Genomic DNA, 21,234 nt, shown 5'->3' on the forward strand with positions numbered 1-21,234 from the left:
ACAAGTAGGACAAAGATGGCAGAGATGGTGGAAAAGGAGGAATACCAAAATAAGTTTAAGAAAATCTAACTGAAGCTAGGGTGGAGAAAGAGCTGAGACCTGGGAGCTGTTGGTAACAGAGATCAGCAGATTACCTGGGAGAATGCTCACCTGGGCATCAGTGCTCTGAGAGGGCAAAAAAGGTGGCGATTTCTAGACAGCTGGGGCCCAGTCAACAGCCTGACCTCCCTCTGGGGATAAATGAGACACTTCCCTCCAGGCATACTGAGAAGTATGGGGACATTAGCTCTTGGCATGGTCAGAGGAGATGGGTCTATAGATGCCAGCTTGAGGCTGCAGTGAGGGGTTGGCTCGGGGAAGGTTCCCCCCCTGAATCCAAAGAGCAGTGGACAGGGTGTGGGGTACCTGGTGCTCATCGCAGGCCCCAGGGTCTGAGGGAGACGAGAGGTGCCAGAGCTCCTGCTTGCTTCTGTGGAGCAATAATACTGATTCTGAAGGAGCATGTCCCATGTGCCACTGTGTCAGAAACCAACAACATAGTCAAACCTCCTAACAAACATCACAAAGTAGGTACTGTGATCATCTCCATTTAAAACAACATTTTTTTTCTTTATTAATTTTAGACAGAGAGGAAGAGAGAGGGAGAGAGAGACAGAAACATCGATGAAAGAGAACACTGATTGGCTGCCTCCTGCATGTCCCCCTCACTGGGGATTTGGCCCACAACCTGGGCATGTGTCCTGACCGGGAATTGAACCAGCAACCTCTTGGTGCATGAGGCGATGCTCAACCACTGAGCCACACCAGCCAGGCGTCATCTCCATTTTTACATTTGAGAAAAGTCACACAGCAAAAAGTAATTTGCTCAAGATCACACAGCGGCAGGGCTGGAATTTGAGCCCAGGGGGTCTGGGGTTCCAGCACCTTCCCTCAAGACGTAGACAATGTTCAGTCCACAGACTCCTAGGTCACTGGCAGGTCTGTCTCTGGAGCACCCAGTCCACTTATTGCCCCGAATGCCCAGAGGCAGCCAGGAGCCTGGAGAGGCTGTTTTTCCCTCGGGCTCCTGTTCATGGCAGCCAGTTCCCTCACCCAGTGGTTCAAGACCCAGATCTGACACAACTGCAGCCAGAGCAAGGCCCCAAGGTGCCTCTATATAGCCATGGTGGGTTCATCAATTACATCAGAAATTATCTAAGATGACACTTTTCTCTTTGATACCATGTATAAAAATCTTTGAATTTTAGAGTACTGTGAAATGTACAGTAGCAGTTCCCACCTTTTACACTTGCTAATGCTACTGTTCTCTTTTAAAACAAACATCAAACCTTACTACCTCATAAGGCAATGAACAAGCTGCTTGGGAGATGGACTGAAAGGCCATTTTGAATGAAAGTGTTGGTTACTGTGCTGCTGTATGGATGGACTCTTCCTTTCTTTAACACTGTGACATCCCAGTGGGCCAGTCCCCTGATTTGTTACCCCCACAGCTCCTTACTGAAGTAGATGACGGATTCTGTTATACTCTAAGTTAGCAGCCACTCAGCGACTGTTTTCGGTATATCCAGCTCTGCCATGAGTAGGGGGAAGAGGAAGGCAGGTGGTAGAGAGAGGAAAAGGCCTATTCCTCCAGGTGATAATACTACTGTTTTCTGACAGTGCTGGCTGGGGCTGGAAGGCTCAGGTGAAGTGTGAGGGCACATGCTGAGGACTCATGTTAGGGCTGCGGCTTGGGATCCTGAGGGAGAACTTGCTTCTATCTGATTTATACTGTGGGCCTCAAAATCTTTTTGGCTGGTAGGCAAGAGGTTACAGTTGCTTAAAAAATCACCAGAGCCCAGCCAGTGTGGCTCAGTGGATTGAGCATCGTCTCATGGACTGAGAGGTCCTGGTTCTCAGTCAGGGCACATGCCCAGGTTGCGGGCTCGATCCCTCGTGGGGGCCTTGCAGGAGGCAGCAGATCGATGTTTCTCTCTCTCTAAAAAAAATCTATGAAAACATATTAAAAAAAAAAAAAAAAGTAATCTTGGAGACTTAAAAAAAAATCACCAGAAAGACCACTAACCTCGATGAAATGAGTTCCAGAATTCTGCACACACTCTCCAGAGGGGACAAAGCAAGCATACTGGCAGGAGCAGCTACTTAGCGCAGGCACAGCTCTCAGCCCTTCCACGGATGTGCTTCCCCTCCTAAGAACAGCTCCAGGAAGCCCTGCTCTCACCTTGCTCTTCACTGAGTGTCAGGTCACTTGCTTAAGGTCATCTTTAGAGAGTTGGAGCCCAGACTCACAGTGGGCAAGTGGCCCCCACGGCCCTACCCCTTGTCTGTTCTGGTGAGCTAGCCTGCACTCTCACCAAGTGCTTGGTATCCTCTCAGCTGGGAGGAGAAGGAAGAATATTCCTGCTAACTGGATTTATGTTGACATGCAGTTCTGATAAACCATCACCTTAATGATAGAGCATTGACCAACAAATCAGACTGCATTCACATTTCTCTTTAACCCTCATTTATCCTCTTCCCCTTTAAAAAATCTAGCAAAACAATAGAAAAGGAGCTAACAAAATATCTGCATTTTAAGAAGAAAAATAGAGGATTCCAAAATGGCGGCAGAGTGAATGGAAGCTACACAGACCATCTCCCAAAACCAAACTGGAATTACAACTATAACACAGACAAATCAACGGAATAAACCAACAGAAAAGCAGCTTGCGAGGACCATGTAACCAGGGACACTGACTCGACCCTGGTAGGCTTGCGAAGGCGTGAGACAGGGGCTGGGAGCCCATGGTCAGCAGCTCAGCAGCGGCCTTAGCTGGGAGCAGTGACCTCAGGTTATACTCCCAAGGCCACAGCGCAGAGCCGGGACAGAGGCTAAAAAAGCCACAGCCACTCACCTTAGGCTCTGGCAGAGGAAGGGCAGACTAAACTGGAACTGTGTCAGGACACTTGGGATTTGGAGGGCACTCAGAGCTTTTGCTGAGTTGCTGCCACACAAGACAGTGGCCTTATTGCTCCTTCCCAGGGCTCTGGGGAGAAGCAGCAGCCCCTCCCTCAGACATCCAACACCACCCTGTGGGCCATTGAAGTGCTAATTGAAGCTCATTAACAACCAGCATCTGCCCCACCCTCATGAAATCCCCTTATACCTGAGGGAGTTTTTCAATCAACTGACAACCCAAAACTCATCAAGTAACCTCCTCTGCTAGCCTCCAGGCAAAAAGTTAGAGGATAGCAGTACCTTTCCTGGGCTAGCAACTTTAACCAGGAAAGTAAGACTTGACAGTGGTGTTTAACGTGGGTCCTCCCTCGCTCATCTAAACCCAGGAGAGGGACCCACAAACAGCACAACACCAATACCCACAGGGAACACTTGACAGGCTCCAAAGCCCACCATGATAGCCAAAATGGTGAAACACAGAAACAGAAGCCAAATGAAAGAGTAAGACACCTCCACTGAAGATGAGATCAATGTGGAGCAGTTAGGCATGTTAACAGAGCTAGAATTCAGAGCCATGATCTTGAGGAAGCTCAACAGCGTACGTAAGTAACGACATAGAGATGCTGAAAATAAGCCAATTGGAAAATAAAAACCATCAAGAAGAGATAAAAAATGACATATCAGAAATGAAAAACACATTGGAAGGTTTAAAAAGCAGAGTAGAAGAAGCTGAGGACCGGATCAGTGAATTAGAAGACAGGGTAGAAAAAAATCAACCAATCAAAAAACCAAAAGAAAAAAACCATTAAAAAACAGGAAGACAGCTTAAGAGAACTGTGGGACAACTGGAAACGTAATAATATTCACATCATCAGAGTCCCCGAAGAAGAAGAAAATGAGCAAGGGTTAGAGAATATATTCAAAAAAATAGTGACAGAAGACATCCATAATTTGGTGGAGGAAGATGGTATTCAAGTTCAAGAAGCACAGAGAGTCCCAAGTAAGAAGAACCCAAAAAGGCCCACACCAAGACACATAGTAATTAAAATGCCAAAAATTAAAGACAAAGAGGGAATCCTAAAAGCAGCAAGAGATAAGCAACAGGTTACCTACAAAGGAACTCCCATAAGGTTCTCAGCTGACTTCTCACAAGAAACACTATAGGCCAGAAGGGAATGGCATGAAGTAAACAAGGTCATGAAAAATAAGGATCTGAATCCAAGACTACTCTACCCAGCAAGGCTATCATTCAAAATAGAAGGTCAAATAAAGAGCTTCCCAGACAAAAAAGGCTAAGGGAGTACATTAGCACCAAACCAGCACTGCAAGAAATGTTAAAAGGACTGCTGTAATTAGCAGGAGAAATGGGAGAAAAAATAGAAGCACACTAAACAAACATGGCAATAAATAAGTACATATCAATAATCACCTTAAATGTAAATGGACTGAATGGTCCCATAAAAAAACACAGAGCAGCTGATTGGATAAGAAAGCATGACTTATCTATATGTTGTTTACAAGAGACCCACCTCACAACAAAAGACTCACATAGGTTGAAAGTGAAGGGATGAAAAAAACTTTTCCAAGCAAATGGAAAGCAAAAAAGGTGGGGTAGCAATACTCATATCTGATCAAAAAGATTTCAAAATGAAGGCCATAACTAGAGACGAAAAAGGCCACCACATAATATTGAAAGAATCTATCAAACAGGAAGATATAACCTTGATAAACATATATGCACCCAATATAGGAGCACCAAAATATATTAAAAATCTCCTGGAGGACTTCCAAGGAGAAATCGACAGCAATACAATCATAGCATACAATTCAACACCCCATTGACACCGCGGGATAGATCCTCTACATGAAAAATTAGCAAGGAAACAGAGACTCTAAATGAAGAAATAGACCAAATGGATTTAATAGATACCAAGAGAGAATTACACCCCAAAACTACAGAATACACATTCTTCTCACATGCACATAGGACATTCTCAAAGACAGACCACATGACAGGACACAAACTAAATCTCTACAAGTTCAACAAGACTGAAATTATATCAAGCATATTCTCAGATCACAATGGCATGAAACTAGAAATCAATTGCAACAAGAACATGCAAAGACATTTCAACACATGGAGGCTAAACAGCATGTTATTAAACAATGAATGTGTTACCGAGGAGATCAAGGAAAAAATTAAAAAATTCCTGGAAACCAATGGAAATGAACACACAACAACACAAAATCTATGGGATGCAGCAAAAGCAGTTCTGAGAAGGAAGTTCATAGCACTACAGGCCTACCTCAAGAAACAGGAAAAATTTCTAATTGACTGTCTAACCTCACAACTTAAAGAATTAGAAAGCAAACAAAAAGAAAACCCCAGAGCATGAAGAAGGAAGGAAATAGTAAAGAACAGAGCAGAAATAAATGACATAGAGACCAAAAAATCAATTCAAAGGATCAAGAAAACAAAGAGCTGGATTTTCGAATAGATAAACAAGATTGATGGACCCTTAGCTAGACTCACCAAGAAACAAAGAGAGAGAACCCAAATACACAAAATCAGAAATGAAAGAGGAGAGATAACAACTGACACCACACAAATACAAAAGATCGTTAACAGCTACTATGAACAACTATATGGCAAAAAATTCAACAATCTAAGTGAAATGGACAAATTTCTAGAAATACACAGTCTCCCAATACTGGACCAGGAAGAGAGAGAAAACTTGAACAGACCAATAACAACTAAGGAAATTGAAGAGGTAATCAAGACTCTCCCAGCAAACAAAAGCCCAGGCCCAGATGGCTTCAGGGGAGAGTTTTACCGAACATTCAAAAAAAAACTAACACCCATGCTCCACAAACTATTTCAAAAAATTCAAGAAGAAGGAAGACTTCCAAACACGTTCTATGAGGCCAGCATAATTCTAATTCCAAAACAAGAAAAAGACACTACAAAGAAAGAAAACTACAGGCCAATATCCTGATGAACATAGACGCCAAAATCCTGAACAAAATACTAGCAAATCGGATCCAGCAATACATCAAAAAAATTATTCACCATGACCAAGTGGGATTTATCTCAGGGATGCAAGGCTGGTACAATATTCACAAATCAATAAATGTGATACACCACATAAACAAATAGAATAATAAAAACCACATGATCATATCAATAGATGCTGAAAAAGCATTTGACAAAATCCAGCATCCATTTCTGATAAAAACGCTCAGGAATGTGGAAATAGAGGGATATCTCGTCATAATAAAGGTCATATATGAAAGACCTACAGCAAACATCATACTCAATGGGCAGAAACTAAAAACACTTCCATTAAAAACAGGAACAAGAGAGGGATGTCCACCCTCGCCACTCTTATTTAACATTGTACTGGAAGTCTTAGCCACAGCAATCAGACATGAGGAAAAATAAAAGGAATCCAAATTGGAAAGAAGGAAGTGAAACTATCATTATTTGCAGATGACATGATATTATACATAGAAAACCCTAGAGACTCCATCAAAAATCTACTAGATTTAATAAATGCATTTGGAAAAGTAGCAGGATACAAAATTAACGTCAAGAAATCGACGGCATTCTTGTACACCAATGATGAACTCACAGAAAGAGAAACTGAAAAAACAATCCCATTTACCATCGTGGCAAAAAAATTAAGATACGTAGGAATAAACTTAATGAAAGAAGTAAAGAACCTATTTGCAGAAAACTACAGGACATTGAAAAAAGAAATAAAGGAAGATATAAAAAAGTGGAAGCACATACCTTGTTCATGGATTGGAAGAATTAACATCATTAAAATGTTCATACTACCCAAAGCAATCTATAGATTCAGTGTAATACCCACCAAAATATCAATGCCATATTTCACAGAACTGGAACAAATACTTCAAAAGTTCATATGGAACCAAAAAAGTCCCCAAATAGCCACAGCAATTTTGATAAAGAAGGACAAAGTAGGTGGGATCACAATACCAGATATCAGCTTATACTACAAAGCGAATGTAATCAAAACAGCCTGGTACTCGCACAAGAACAGACATACAGACCAGTTGAACACAACTGAAAACCCAGAAATAAACCCAAGGCAATATGCTCAATTAATATTTGACAAAGGTGGCAACAGCATATAGTGGAGTAAAGACAGCCTCTTTAATAAATGATGTTGGTAAAATTGGACAGCTACATGCAAAAAACTAAAACTAGACCATCAACTTACACCATATACAAAAATAAACTCAAAATGGATAAAAGACTTAAATGTGACCCGTGAATGCATAAAAATTCTAGAAGAAAATGTAGGCAACAAAATTTCGAACATCATACGGAGTAGAAATTTCACTGATACATCACCTAAGGCAACAGAAACAAAGGAAAAAATGAATACATGGGACTACATCAAACTAAAAAGCTTCTGCACAGCAAAAGAAACAATAATCAAAATGGAAAGCCAACTCACTGTATGGGAGAACATCATTGCCAATGATACAACAGATAAGGGGTTAATTTCCAATATATAGAGAGTGCTCATACAACTCAACAAAAGGAAGATAAAGAACCCAATTAAAAAATGGGCAGAGGAGCTGAATTGACACCTCTCCAAACAGGACATACAAATGGCTAAGAGACATATGAAGAAATGCTCAACATCACTAATCATCAGAGAGATGCAAATTAAAACAACAGTGAGGTATCACCTCACACCTGTCAGAATGGCTGCCATCAACAAATCATCAAACAAATGTTGGCGAGGGTGTGGAGAAAAGGGAACTCTAATAGTCTGCTGGTGGGAATGTAGACTGGTGCAGCCACTATGGAAAACAATATGGTTTTACCTTAAAAAATTAAAAATCTAACTTCCATTTGACCCAGTGATCCTGCTTCTAGGAATATATCCTAAGAAGCCAGAAACACCAATCAGAAAGAATATATGTACCCCCATGTTCATAGCAGCACTATTTACAATAGCTAAGATCTGGAAACAGCCCAAGTGTCCATCAGTAGACAAATAGATAAAAAGCAGTGGTACATATACACAATGGAGTAGTATGCAGCTGTAAGAAAGATCTCTTATCCTTTGAGATGACATGGAAGGACCTGGAAAGTATTATTCTAAGTGAAATAAGCCAAGCAGAAAAAGACAAATACCACATGATCTCACTTATATATGGAATATAATGAACATAACAGTCTGAGGAATACGGTAGACCCAGAAACTTGGAAGTAGGGCTCAGACTGACATCCCTCAGAAGAGGGGGTGGGGGCGGTGGGAAGAGATAAACCACAGAACCTATATGCATGTATACATAACCAAATGACATGGACGACAAAGCCGGGGGTGGGGTGGGGGTGGAGTGGGGCGGGGGGTGCCAATGGGGTAAAAAAGGAGAAACATCTGTAACAAGAAAATAAATAAAAAAATTAAAAAAAAAAAAAGAAAGAAGAAAAATAATCTAACAAATTCATAGTTTAATTTATCCATGATTTTGTTTGGTATAGTGCTCAGTTTTCTGGGAGGTAAGGGGTGGGTAACTGCAATATTTTCCCCATTTTATAAAGAATCAAGTGATCTACATCTGTCACGATCATCACCTAAGACCATTATTTTCATGTGTAGATGAGGTGGATGAAAAGACATGCCAACTAGTGAAAGGTGTTCTGGGTAGAGCACAGCCAGAGCCAAGACGATCTGGATGTATACATGAGAAAAAACTGTAAAGAGGCAATCAATTAGTTCATGATGCCATGCCATATCCAGCTGCTCCATTAATTTTCATCTGGACTGCTACAATTGCCTTCAAAATGGTTACCCCACTGCATCTCTTGCCTCCCTACAATCCATTCTCCACTCACAGCCAGAGTGATCTTGCTAAAACACAATCAGATCATATAATTTCACTGCTCAGAACTCTCTAAAGGCTTCTCAGATCAGCACAGACCTGGACTAAGAGGCTACAAGATTAGGTCCCTGGCGCTTTCTCTAACCTCCCCCAGCAACCCTTAGCTGTATAGGCACGCTCTATGCTGGCCTTCTTTCTGTTACAACTCAAGTTTCACATAATTAAACTGAAATTCAAGTGGAAAGCAAAAGGACAAAAGAGAAACTCAAGGGTGATATTCTTAGAGGAGGTTCTTAAGACACCTTAAGATAAATTTAGACTTTCCAGTAAAATGACCAATCTCATGTATAATTTTAAATTCATAGTCTTCAAATGTTTCCTTCTTTAAGTAAAAAACTCTGAATTATTTTAAATGATAGGGTGTATTTGGTTAAAAAATTATTTTATATCTACAGAAAAATAAACTTAAAATCCTCAAGAAATTGCATGTGGCTGGCACTGAAAGACTGTCAAGGATTTGATCTAAAAAAATACTAGATTTAGTATATTAGTGTTATGTTTACTATACATACTTGATTTAGCCCTACTTCTATGATTTTTACAATAAATATTTTCTTTAAATAAAAGATAATTTTCTCCAAATACTATGTAGCAAGTAATATGAATATGTATGTCAGAGATCTGTCTTAGGGTCATCAAAATGTCAATCCAAGAACTATTTAATCTAATAATATAAGTGAAATGAATATTTCAGAGCAATATGGAATAAATGTTACTGAAAATGTGTGCATATCAAATAATAGCATTTTCAGAAGTAAAGTTATATATTTAAATATTAATTCCCTCATTTATATAAGTGTAGGCTCTTTTATAAACATAATCTCATTTGACATGGACAGACACACAAATGAAAACAGAATGTTAGGCTTAAAAACTACCAAAAAATTATTACCTCTGAAAGAGCATTATAATTACATTTGCATCTGCATCTGCTGGTTCCTAATTCTTTTTTATTGATAATTAATTATGATTTTTATAATCATTTTTAAGTAAACACTTCTATATGAAAATACATGTGTGCAAAGGAAATGGTTTCTCGAATTTTTAAAAATTAATTATATTCATGATTTAGCTCAATGAACACTTTTACAAATTAGGTGCTTTAGATTCCATAGTAACCTGCTGGAGAGTTACTGTTTCTGAACCTCAGATTAAATAGGGAATCTCTTTATCATGTGTGAGTCTGTCATGTACAAGAAAGAAAATATGTGACTAATTAATACATTTTTTTAAAGTTTAAAACAATTTGAGAAGCATTTATTCAAGAAATAATCCTAAATCTTTTTAAGGAACAGCATGCTTTGTTGCATTGTTTTTTTGATTCTTTCTTTTTCTTTATTGATCTTTATAGAGAGAGGGAGGGAGAGGGAGAGATAGAAACATCAATGAGAGAAAACATTGATTGGCTGCCTTCTGCATGCCCCCCACTGGGGATCAGGCCCACAACCTGGGCATATATCCTGACCAGGAATCAAATCAGTAACCTCTTGGTGCATGGGTCAATGCTCAACCACTCAGCTACACTGGCTGGGCTGATTAATATATTTTAATTGTAACTTCTTATAATATGCTAAGAATAATTTTTTCCCTGCATCAGAACCATATATAAGCTATTTTATCATTACTTTTAAGTGAACATGACAGGACAAAATCGAGAACTTAAATATATGTCTATAAATGTGTAAATCTGAAGTTAAATGGAAATGCCACACCTGATTTCAGCTAGGACCTTGTATTTTTGGGCGACTGCTGCCATATGTAAAATGTCACAGTGTTGGAAGGACATCCAACACCCCTAGCTGGCTGAAGCACTGCTTTGGCATTACCCGTCATCCCCCCGCCCCCACATCATCCCCTTTACCTGCCCCTCCAAGCCATCCAATCAGTTCAAAACAGTTTAGTAAAAACCAGTGGGCTCTGTTGTGCCAATGCCTTATCCCTCTTTTCTAGCCATTTTGCTATCGCCAAGTCCATTAAAAAAATTCTAGGGATCTCACTGGCTACATTGGAATGCTTGCTTATCAGAAGCAATAATGTCATGAGATGGGATCCTTGAGAGGATGCAAATAAAAGCTAAAAAAAATAGTATTCTTATTCACCATCTCGATACAGAGCCTATAGGACAACCATGTTGTGATGAAGAGGTGGGTAGGGCTGAGCAGGCACACACTGGCCAGAACTTCAGTAAGAGCAGGGCAGGATCTATGTATTGTATATACTGGTTTCTGCATCAGCTTCCCTTCGAAGACAGGATTCTGAGAATGAAAAATGTCTCAAGAGCACTGTGCCAGGCAGTGAAAACTTTGACATACCATTATTGATGTGTACACATATACACAAACATACTTTTTGGGCACAACTGTAACAAAAATGATTTTCTGAGAAATTTAACAAGTATGTTTTTCTTTGAAACATGCATGATCTAATTGCCAAATAACAATGCAGTTGTTCCTCCTCATTTCGCGCTTCTACTTTCATGGCTTCCCTCTGTCGCGGAGCGGGAAAGTCCAAGTGGGAAGTGGCGAGGGACCACTGTATGTAAATAAAGAATCCTACTTCGGGGAAATTCATTTATCGCGGTAGAGTCTGGAACTGATTAACCACGATAAACGAGGGCTGACTGTATTTTAAAGAAATGTTTATTCCCAAACAACAGAAAACTAATATTCCCATCATCCTTTTGCATAAGCAATACTGCCATCCAAGTCATCAAAAGCAGCCCTAAATCCTGCAGATGTAAAACAAACATTTTCCTATCACATAATAAATGTTCAAGAGTAATCCACGTTATTATTTACAGCATGCACTCTCTTCTCATTTGATCGGAAAGATACACACCTTAAAAGTAAATGGAATTCTGTTCTTTCTATTTTTCCCTCAGGGGCAATCACAAATCAGAAAGTAATTCTTTCTACTCATGGAATTTCTACTCATTTATTATCTTGGAAACTGCTTAGTTGGTAATTTAAAAATACATATAGGAAAAAGTACTATAGGAATGCTGTCTTCTTGATGATCAACCTCACCAATACATTCATAAAAGCATTTTTTTACAATCCTATTGTCCTTAATATTTTTAACCAATGTTAATATTTTGATACAGAGGAAAACATTTCTTTTAAGCAGAGCTAGATTTTGAAGAAAGTTAATAATGAATTAATATTAGCATTGATTCTCAGTAAGCCACCTTATTAAAAATGGTTCTGCCTTAGCCAGTGTGGCTCAGTTGATTGGAGCATTGTCCCATATGCCAAAAGGCTGCGGGCTTGATCCCGGGTTGGGACAGGTAGGGGAGGCAACCAATAAATGTTTCTCTCTTACATGGATGTTTCTCTCTCACATTGATGTTTCTTTCTCTCTCTCTCCATTCCTCTCCCTCTAAAAATCAGTAAACGTATGCTTGGGTGAGGATAAAAAAAAAAGGTTCAATCTTGCACCACTTAAAATATTTTAATAAGGAATTACGTACCTGGGAATATTCAAAGTCAGTGATAGGGGCGATACTCTTGATATAGTCAGACCGAAATTGATTTTCTGGGTTGGCCAGTGGAACTGGAGGTATTATAGTACTCATTGCGGAAATAATTGTCTAAAATGGAATGAAGAAAAATATATTCGTTGATAAATATAACACTTAGGCTCCATGTATGATAATCTATATACAACTTCTGTCTACTTAGTTTTAGAGAGCAGAGTACTTAACTTTTCTATTAAACAAACATTTAAATAAAAGTTCTTACCACAATAGCATCTTTAACATTTTTCCGGATGTCCAGAATTTTCTGTTTCTTTTCCCTGTATTAAAAGAGAATTGTTATTAATTTAATTTGTTAGCACTGATTTAAATGGATTGGGTGGAACTTTAAATTTCCAGCTCCAGCACCTGGCTAGACTGGTTTTGCTTGAGGTTAACATCAACCCCCCGTGACAACAGTTTTTATCTGTAAAGTTTTTACCTAGGAAAGGAAAACATCCCCCTTTTCTAATTTGCACTATAAAGAAACTTGAATGCACACATTACAATCTATAGCTTTAAATAACCACGCAGCTTGCACAAGACATGGCAAACTTGTCATGATTATTGCACATAAAAACTATACAGCTACAACTTGTAAGCAGATTTGATTTGAATCTATCCATGTATTGACAGATATGCATTAGAATAGATGCAGACAAATGACATAGAGAAAAGTATATATTGACATATTGGTGAAGTGTGTGCAGAGCAATGCCAAGAATACAGATCAATACCTCAAGAATGTCTAATAAAAATCATATTTTGTTAAGCAAGTTATTTTATTTTTCAATCTAGACACTGCCAGAAAAAGATTTACCTAAACATACCAAATTTAACAATACACTCCTATATTTTTCTCCCTTAGAGGTGTGTTCAATGATTAAATTAACTGCTTAGAGAAGGTACTTTAGGGAGGATTGGAAGGGAAGTGACAAAATTTGCATGCATTTTGGAAGCAAAACAGAAACTGATCATTCCTTACTCCGGATTAAATCCATTGACGTGCAGGATCCTCATTTGTTTGACAATAGTGCTTTTGCCAGACTCACCAGCCCCTACAAACAACAAAAAGAATGCTGTTATCTGTAGCTGGATGCCCTTGCCATCTTTCACGCCAACCCACACTAAGCAATTATCCTATCCCAAGGCAGGCATTTTCAAGTACACGCGGCTCTGGGCTGGAGAGGCTGGCCGAGACGCTGGCTGTGCGCTCCACTCCCTGGCCAGAGCCGCTGCCACCGCCGAGAGCCCTCTCGCCTTACCCAGTAGAAGCAGGCGATGAGTCGCTTTGTAAGCCAGGCGCTCCTTCTGCAACTGCTTCTCGATCTTTTTGTTGGCCTCGCGTCTTTCTTTTTCATCAACGCCCTGGTCTTCTGTTGTCTTGCTGTTGCCCAAACAGCCCATGCCTGCCTGCTTGGTTGGACGTCAGGCACAATTAGGAATTTGCACAAAAAGCAATAGAAAGTGGTAGATAATGTGTGGATCCTGCGAAGGCTTCTTTTCCTTGCTGCTGAAAGAGATGGTCTGGTCTCTCGGTGTTTCCCGATCAGAACAGGCGTTCTTCTCCCTCCCCTCTGCCCAACGCAAACTCCTAACTAACTAAAAAGGATGCAAGGAAGACGCACAGAGTCAAATGCTTTTTAAAGATAACTGTTTAGAATCATCTGCTGGATAAATAGCATACAATGAACAGAGAAAGGGGCAGAGAGCACCAGGCTCTGCTGGAGCCAGCCGGGTGGCGCTGTGCCTCCGCTGGCCCAGGGTTCCCAAGGCGAGCTCAGCCCAACTCCGCCCCGCCCTCGGCTGCACAGTGGGGAATCGCCCCGACTGGACTGAGGGGCTGGTGTGCTCAGCCTAGTACCTGGGCGGGGAAGGTGGGGGAGGGCAGTGGCTGGGTGGTGACAAGGGGCAGCAGGTGGAACAGTGTGCCACTGAGTCCCCTCAAGGAGACTATGGGCACCTACCCTCTAGCCGGAGCCCCGCTCTGCCTCCTGCGTGAGTCCTGGGCTTCCTCCTGGGTCTGAGCTCCACCAGGGCCTCTGAGCCGCAAGGAAGGAAAGCTGGACCGCTGGGTGGGATGCCAGTACGCTGGTCCTGGGGTGTTAGACGGGAGCTAGCGCTAACAGTGCTGGAGGGGTCGGGAGCTGACCTCTAAGGGCCCGGCTTGTGGGAGGTTCACCCTTGCGGGGTCACGGCCAGGTGTCTGTCTTGCACCCCAAGCCCAGGAGAGTGGGTCTGGGCAAACGCTCCCCTTAGATCCTTCTGATGCCTCCCTGCTCGTAGGCAGTGGAGGCCTCACGCAGGATCATACATATTCTATCAAGGAGGAGGATCTGTAAGAAGCTCACCAGTCACACTGCCTTTGTTCCCCTCATTTTCTAAACTATTCCAGCACACCCACGCTGCCGCCTCCCTTAGCCTCTCTGGTCTTTACCTCCAGCCTGCGTTTCTCCTTTGCAGTTCTCTCAACAGCAGTACTCCTTTTCTAGAGGACTCTTTGGCCTCAAACTTGCATTGTGGCCAAGAACAAACGAGGGCAGGAAACAGGCATGTGCCCTCATGTATTGTTACTGTGAGATAGGTCCCTCCATTCTTGCTACAGCCAAACGGAGATGCAGTCAGCCTCTTTGCACTTAACGTTGCTGTACTTGGGGAAGGAGGGCAAAAAAAGTGACTGGGCAGTGGGTCGTGGACCAGCACTGTGCTGTGGAGATCACTTGTTACAAGTTGATGGTCTCCAGGGAAGCACCACCACCACCACTTCCCCCACCCCTGGCACTGCACAATGATTCTTTTACATGCCTTTGCCAAGCTCTGTCTTCAAGTGCTCCACTTTTCTCCAATCCTACATTTCTCTTACTTTTTTTCTTTTTTTATCCTCACCAGAGGACATTTTTGCATTTATCTTCAGATAGAGCGGGAGGGAGAGAGGGGAGAAGAGAGAAAGAAACTTCAATGTGAGAGAGACACATCAACTGGTCGCCACCCACACAACCCCAACTGGGTCCAGGGACAAACTGCAACCGAGGAACATGCCCCTAGCGGAAACTGAACCCAGGACTCTGCTCTGCGGGCCAACGCTCTAACCGCTGAGCCAAACTGGCCAGGGCCATTTCTCTCACTTTCTACATGGCTTGGCCTTTCCTTGCACAGAGAGCAAACCCTCACCTAGTGCGGGCTTCCCACTACACTGCCCCTGAGCTCAGGGTCATGGCAGTCTCTTCACCTGTCAATATGTCTCCTCTTCTCCAATCTCCCCTCTTTCTTCAATCTCTTTTCTACTGGCTTGTTCCCGTCAAGTGTACAAATACATTCAACTCTGTCCCATTTAAAACCAACAGCACCTCCTTCCATTGAAAGTCTCTGGTTAGTTCCACCAATTTCCTCCTGTCCACCGCAGCTAAGAATTAAAAAGGGAATGAGACTCCCCTTATCCTTCCTTCCTTCCTCCTGTTCATACCTCAGCCTCTGGCAGCATAGCTTCCTACACTGAAAATATTCTCACCGGGGTCATCAATGGTGTCCCAGGGGCTAAAGATCATCCATAAACTTTGGTCTTTACTCTCTTTGACCTCTGTGTGGAGCTGGCTCTGTCTATCCTTGAGAAGTTCTTGTACTTTGGTTTCCACCAGATGGTCTTTTTGATTTCCTACCTGCCCTCTGGCTGGTGAATCTTCACTCCTTCATCAGGTGGAAGTGCCTTGGACTCAGAACAGAACAGATTTTCTCTCCTTAGGCACACTCCTGGTGGGGCTGACTGTATCCTGCATACTCTGGACACACAGCCCTATGTCCATATCAGATCTCCAACCTAGTTTACCCCCTGATTTTCCAACCAGAACATGGAAGTCATTCCTGACTCCTTTTCCTTCTTGCTAACCCAAATAGGATCTTGTTGATTTGTGTCCTGAATATCTGTCCTGTCCTTTCCACCCCATCTGCCACTGCCATGGTCTTAGATCACTAATCTAACCTGGATTTCCGCAGTGCCTTTCTGCTTTTACTTCAGTGCACCCCGTACAATGTTGCCACAATACACTACAAATCTGCCCATGCCACTATCATCACCACCTACAAGCCCCTGGCCATGGTCCTTTAAGACTGAGTCAATGTAGCCCTTGTCAGTTTGGCTCAGCGGTTAGAGTGTCGGCTCATGGACCAAAGAGTCCCAGGTTTGATTCCAATCAAGGGCACGTACCTCAGTTGAGGTTTGGTCTCCGGCCCTGGTTGGGGTCATGCAGGAGGCAGCCAGTTGATATGTGTCTCTCACATCTATATTTCTCTCCCCGTCCTCCTGCCCCCCTACCCCAACTCTATCTGAAGATAAATATAAAAATATCCTTGGGTGAGGATTTAAAAAAAAAAAATGGGTCAATGTAAGCATTGTGGCTTCAGCTCTTTCTCCCTTCCTAGTGTTCCTAGCCCACCCCAATCCATTCTTCTGATTACTTGCACTTCCTAAATACCTTACTTCATCCATTGGTTACACATGCTGGTGCTGCTCCTCTCTCTGGAAAACCTTGGCCCCTTCTCCTTTTTTTTTTTAATCCTTATCCCCACCCAAGGACACTTTTTTGTTTTTTTGTTCAGATAGAGTGGGAGGGAGAGAGAGGAAGAGAGAAACATCGACGCAAAAGGGAAACATCGAGTGGTTGCCACCCACCCCACCCAACCAGGGCCAGGGACAAACTGCAACCAAGGTACATGCCCCTAGCGGGAACCGAACCCCGGTTTCTCTGGACCGCAGGTCGATGCTCCAACAACTGAGCAAAACAGGCCAGGGCTTCCTTGGCCTCTTCATTACTTGGCCAACTCCTAGTTATCCTTCTAGCCTCACCACTGCCTCCATAGTCAAGGTTAGGCGCTCCGTCTCCATATTCCATCACCTCATTGGCACCTTGCTTTATCTATCTATCTATCTATCTATCTATCTATCTATCTATCTATCTATCTCTGTGCACTGTCTACTGCTCTTTCAAAATTCCACCAGACTTCGGACTCCACGAGGGCCAGGCTGAGTATGTCCTTTGCATCTGCTGCAACTGTGTCTAGTTCAGTGCCAGGCCCAGGGAAGGTACCCTGTGATTCTTTGTTCAATATTAGATTAAAGAATTCACGAATGCCAAAGATAATTTCTGCTTGAAGCATAGATAGATTATTAGTAAAGAAATTTCATGGTCAAATTTTAAATTTATAAAATATTTACACAGTTTAGTACAATATTAAAAATAAGAACACTCTTTTAAAAAACAAAAGCACTAAATCACTCCTTTGGAGATAGGCAGAAGCAACCATACAGTGTTATACTACATTCTGAGCTAGGTCAAAAGTTCTAATTGTGTGGAAGGTGACTATCTAGGACTATTTTCAAGCCTCACACTTGTGTCAACACAAATATTCATACATGGTATTATCACCTAGGCCTGTAGTGTGGCTGATGGGGCATTCAGAAGGCAAGAAAAAGTATATAAAAATAGCAGAGTGTAGTGGAATATTTATAAGGATCTGTCAGGTTCTTAATGCCAAGATTTCTATAAATTAGTGGGGCCCTGGCCAGTTTGGCTCAGCAGTTATTGAGTATCAGCCAGCAAACCAAATGGTCACAGGTTCAATTCTGGGTCAAAGCCACATACCTGGGTTGTAGGTTCGAACCCTGGCCCTAGCTATGGTCATGTGGGAGGCAAACAATCAATGTGTCTCTCTCACATTGATGTTTCTCTCTCTCTCTCTCCCTCCCTCTATTCTACCCTATCAAAAAAATCAATGGAAAAATAAACAAACAAAAAACAATTGCTAGTGGGAAGAGAAGAGACAAAACAAATCCCATAAAAACTTATAAAGGGAGAATTAAATTAGAATCCAGAAGCCCCACTTTTAAGACAATCTGATATTTAGTTTCCCTAAAAATACAGCAAAATGTTTCCACTTATTAAGATTTAGGAATTAGTGTTAAAGACAACTTTTTATATGTTGAATTTTATATGATTAGATGAACAGATCTAATAGAACAGATCTGCACTATACAACCTACAGTGTGTTCCCACAATACACTGCTTAACACCCTGAAATATAAAAGCAATGTCTTTATACAGTGATGCAGCTTTTCTTAAGAGAAATCCAAAGTCAGTGCTTACCTAGCCCTACCTATATCAGGTAGGAGCTCAACATACCTTTAAAAAAAAAGAACCCAGACAGTGAAGACGGCTGGTGGGTAAACACGGTACTCACCCCTTCCTCCCCAAACACATGAAAATTAAAACTAAACTACAAAACAACCATCATTCGTAAATGCACGAAATGGAGCTGAATGGAAGTCCTACAACTATGGAATTAAAGAAGCCACTTGGAGACTGATAGGAGGGGTGAAGCCAAGGCAGGACTGGTTCCTGCTTCAGATTTTCTTAAATTCTCTCAAACAAGCAGCATCTGGCTTAAGCAAGCCCCATACCTCTTGCTAGGTGGCCCCAGGCCTGGCACCAGAAGCAGCCAGCCTTGGTTCACAGCTTGCCTTTGCCTGGGCACATCCTGGCCCAGCACAGGAAGCAGCTATTTGCAGATCACTTCGTAGCTAATGCCTGGTGGCCCCAGGTAGAACACAGGCAGTAGCTGACCTTGCCCCAGAGAGAGCACACCCAGTGGCCAGCTTCAGAACACATCAAAGCACCACCACCCAACCACCTCCACAAGTGACACACTCAATGAGTGGACTCAGTGGGTACCAGAGCCCTGCTGAAGTAAGTCTTGCTCTGTATGGTGGGCCTCTGCACAGCTGATTCTCCGAGGTAGTTAGAGGTCAGTGGTCAGTGGGCACAGCCAGTCCTTGTAGCTGATCAGCATGAGTCAATCCCTCCTATTACTATGCCAGAAGCAATCAAGACTCAATTACAACAGAAGGGTGTATAGTCCACATAAGGGGTGCACATTGAGGGCACAGCTAGGGTGATCAGGGAGGATGTGCCACTGGACCCCATAGGACACCTACTACAATAGGCCACCTTACAAAGCCTAGGAGACATAGCAATTCTACCCAATACATATAAACAAACACAGGGAGGCTGTCAAAATGAGGAGAGAAAGAACATATCCCAAATGAAAGAACAGAACAAAACTCCAGAAAAAGTACTAAACAAAATTGAGATAAGCAATCTAACAGATGCAGAGTTCAAAACAATAGTTATAAGGACACTCAATGAACTTAGTGAGGACCTCAAGGGCATAAAAAGGGCCAGATAGAAATGAAGGGTGCACTAACTGAAATAAAGAATAATTTACAGGGAATCAATAGTAGAGTAAGTGAGGCCAAGAAGCAAACCCTTGATTTAAAATATAAAGAAGCAAAAAACACCCAGTCAGAACAACAACAACAAAAAGAAATCCACAAAAATGAGGCTAGTGTAAGGTGCCTCTGGGACAACTTTAAGCATACCAACATTCACATCATGGGGGTGCCAGAAGGAGAAGAGCGAGCGAGCAAGAAACTGAAAACCTATTTGAGAAAATAATGACAGGAAACTTTGCTGACTTGGTGAAGGAAACAGACATATATGTCCAGGAAGCACAGAGGGTACCAAACAAGATGAACTCAATAAGGCCCACACCAAGACACTTTATCATAAAAATGCAAAAGTTTAAAGACAAAGAGAGAATCTTATAAGCAATAAGAGAAAAGCAGTTAGTTACCTACAAGGGAGTCACCGTAAGACTGTCAGCTGATTTCTCAAAAGAAACTATGCAGGCCAGAGGGGAGTGGCAAGAAATATTCAAAGTGATGAAAAGCAAGGATCTACAACCAATATTACTCTATCCTGCCAAGCTATCATTTAGAATTGATGGCCATATAAAGAGCTTTCCAGACAAGAAAACGCTAAAGGAGTTCATCACCACCAAACCAGTATTATATGAAATGTTGAAGCAACTTTTTGAAGAAGATGATCAAAAATATGAATAAAATGGCAATAAATACATATCTATCAACAATTGAATCTACAAACAAAATGAACAAGCAGAACAGAAACAGACTCATAGATACAGAGAACTTTTTGATGGTTGCCACATGGGAGGATGGTTGAGGAGATGGGCAAAAAAAGGTGAAGGGATTAAGAAGTAGAAATTGGTTGTTAGACTGATGAACCTCAAAGGGAAGGGTGGGGGGAGAGGGCGAGAAGAGATAAACCAAAAAACTTATATGCATAACCAATGGACACAGACACTAGTGTCAGGAAAGCAGGAGGGGGGCAAGCGTCGGGGGGAGGGAAAATGGAGGACATCTGTAATATATTCAACAATAAAGATGTTTAAAAAAATAAAAATTAAAAAAAAAAATCTAGACACCTGGCTTTTTTCTCATCTGGTCAGGGAAAGTGATCCTCATTTGTGTTTCCAACTATGGGATCAGAATTCAAAATCCCATTTGTATGTCCTGTTTGAAGTGTCTACTCAGGTCCTCTGCCCATTTTAACTGGATTTTCTTCCATTTGTTGAGTTATAAGAGTACTTTATATATTTGGATATTAACCCCATTATCCGATATATCTTTGGCAAATATATTCTCCAACGAGTGGGTTCCCTTTTCATTTTGATGCTGGTTTCTTTTGCCATGCAGAAAGTCTTCAGTTTGATATAGTCCAATTTACTAATATTTTCCTTTGTTTCTCTTGCCCTAGACGATGTATCAGTGAAAATTCTGCTACATGTGATGTCTGAGATTTTGCTGCCTACCTTTTCTTCTAGGATATTTATGATTTCATGACTTACAGTTAAGTCTCTTATCCATTTTGAGTTTATTCTTGTATATGGTGAAAGTTGGTGGTCTAATTTCATTTTTTTGCATGTACCTGTCTAATTCTCCCAA

The 21,234-nt window shown here is 41.6% G+C and overlaps 1 protein-coding gene across 3 annotated transcripts in view; it reads right to left on the reverse strand.

The window, feature by feature from the left end:
- The window catches only part of GNAL (G protein subunit alpha L), a 240,638-nt gene that overhangs the window by 144,844 nt on the left and 74,560 nt on the right, over nt 1-21,234 (reverse strand). The window contains exons 1-5 of one of the 3 annotated variants that reach the window (XM_036244311.1): nt 14,732-14,768; nt 13,646-13,893; nt 13,366-13,438; nt 12,607-12,661; nt 12,336-12,455 (exon numbers count right to left, since the gene is read on the reverse strand). In XM_036244311.1, coding sequence (XP_036100204.1) covers nt 12,336-12,455; nt 12,607-12,661; nt 13,366-13,438; nt 13,646-13,787 — 390 coding nt within the window. In that variant the 5' untranslated portion in view covers nt 13,788-13,893; nt 14,732-14,768. Of the gene's footprint in view, nt 1-12,335; nt 12,456-12,606; nt 12,662-13,365; nt 13,439-13,645; nt 14,043-14,731; nt 14,769-21,234 lie in introns of those variants that run through there. The other 2 variants (XM_036244312.1, XM_036244310.1) reach the window with 2 other exon arrangements.

The sequence above is a fragment of the Molossus molossus genome, unplaced genomic scaffold, assembly GCF_014108415.1.
Source record: "Molossus molossus isolate mMolMol1 unplaced genomic scaffold, mMolMol1.p scaffold_m16_p_6, whole genome shotgun sequence".
Classification (NCBI taxonomy): domain Eukaryota; kingdom Metazoa; phylum Chordata; class Mammalia; order Chiroptera; family Molossidae; genus Molossus; species Molossus molossus.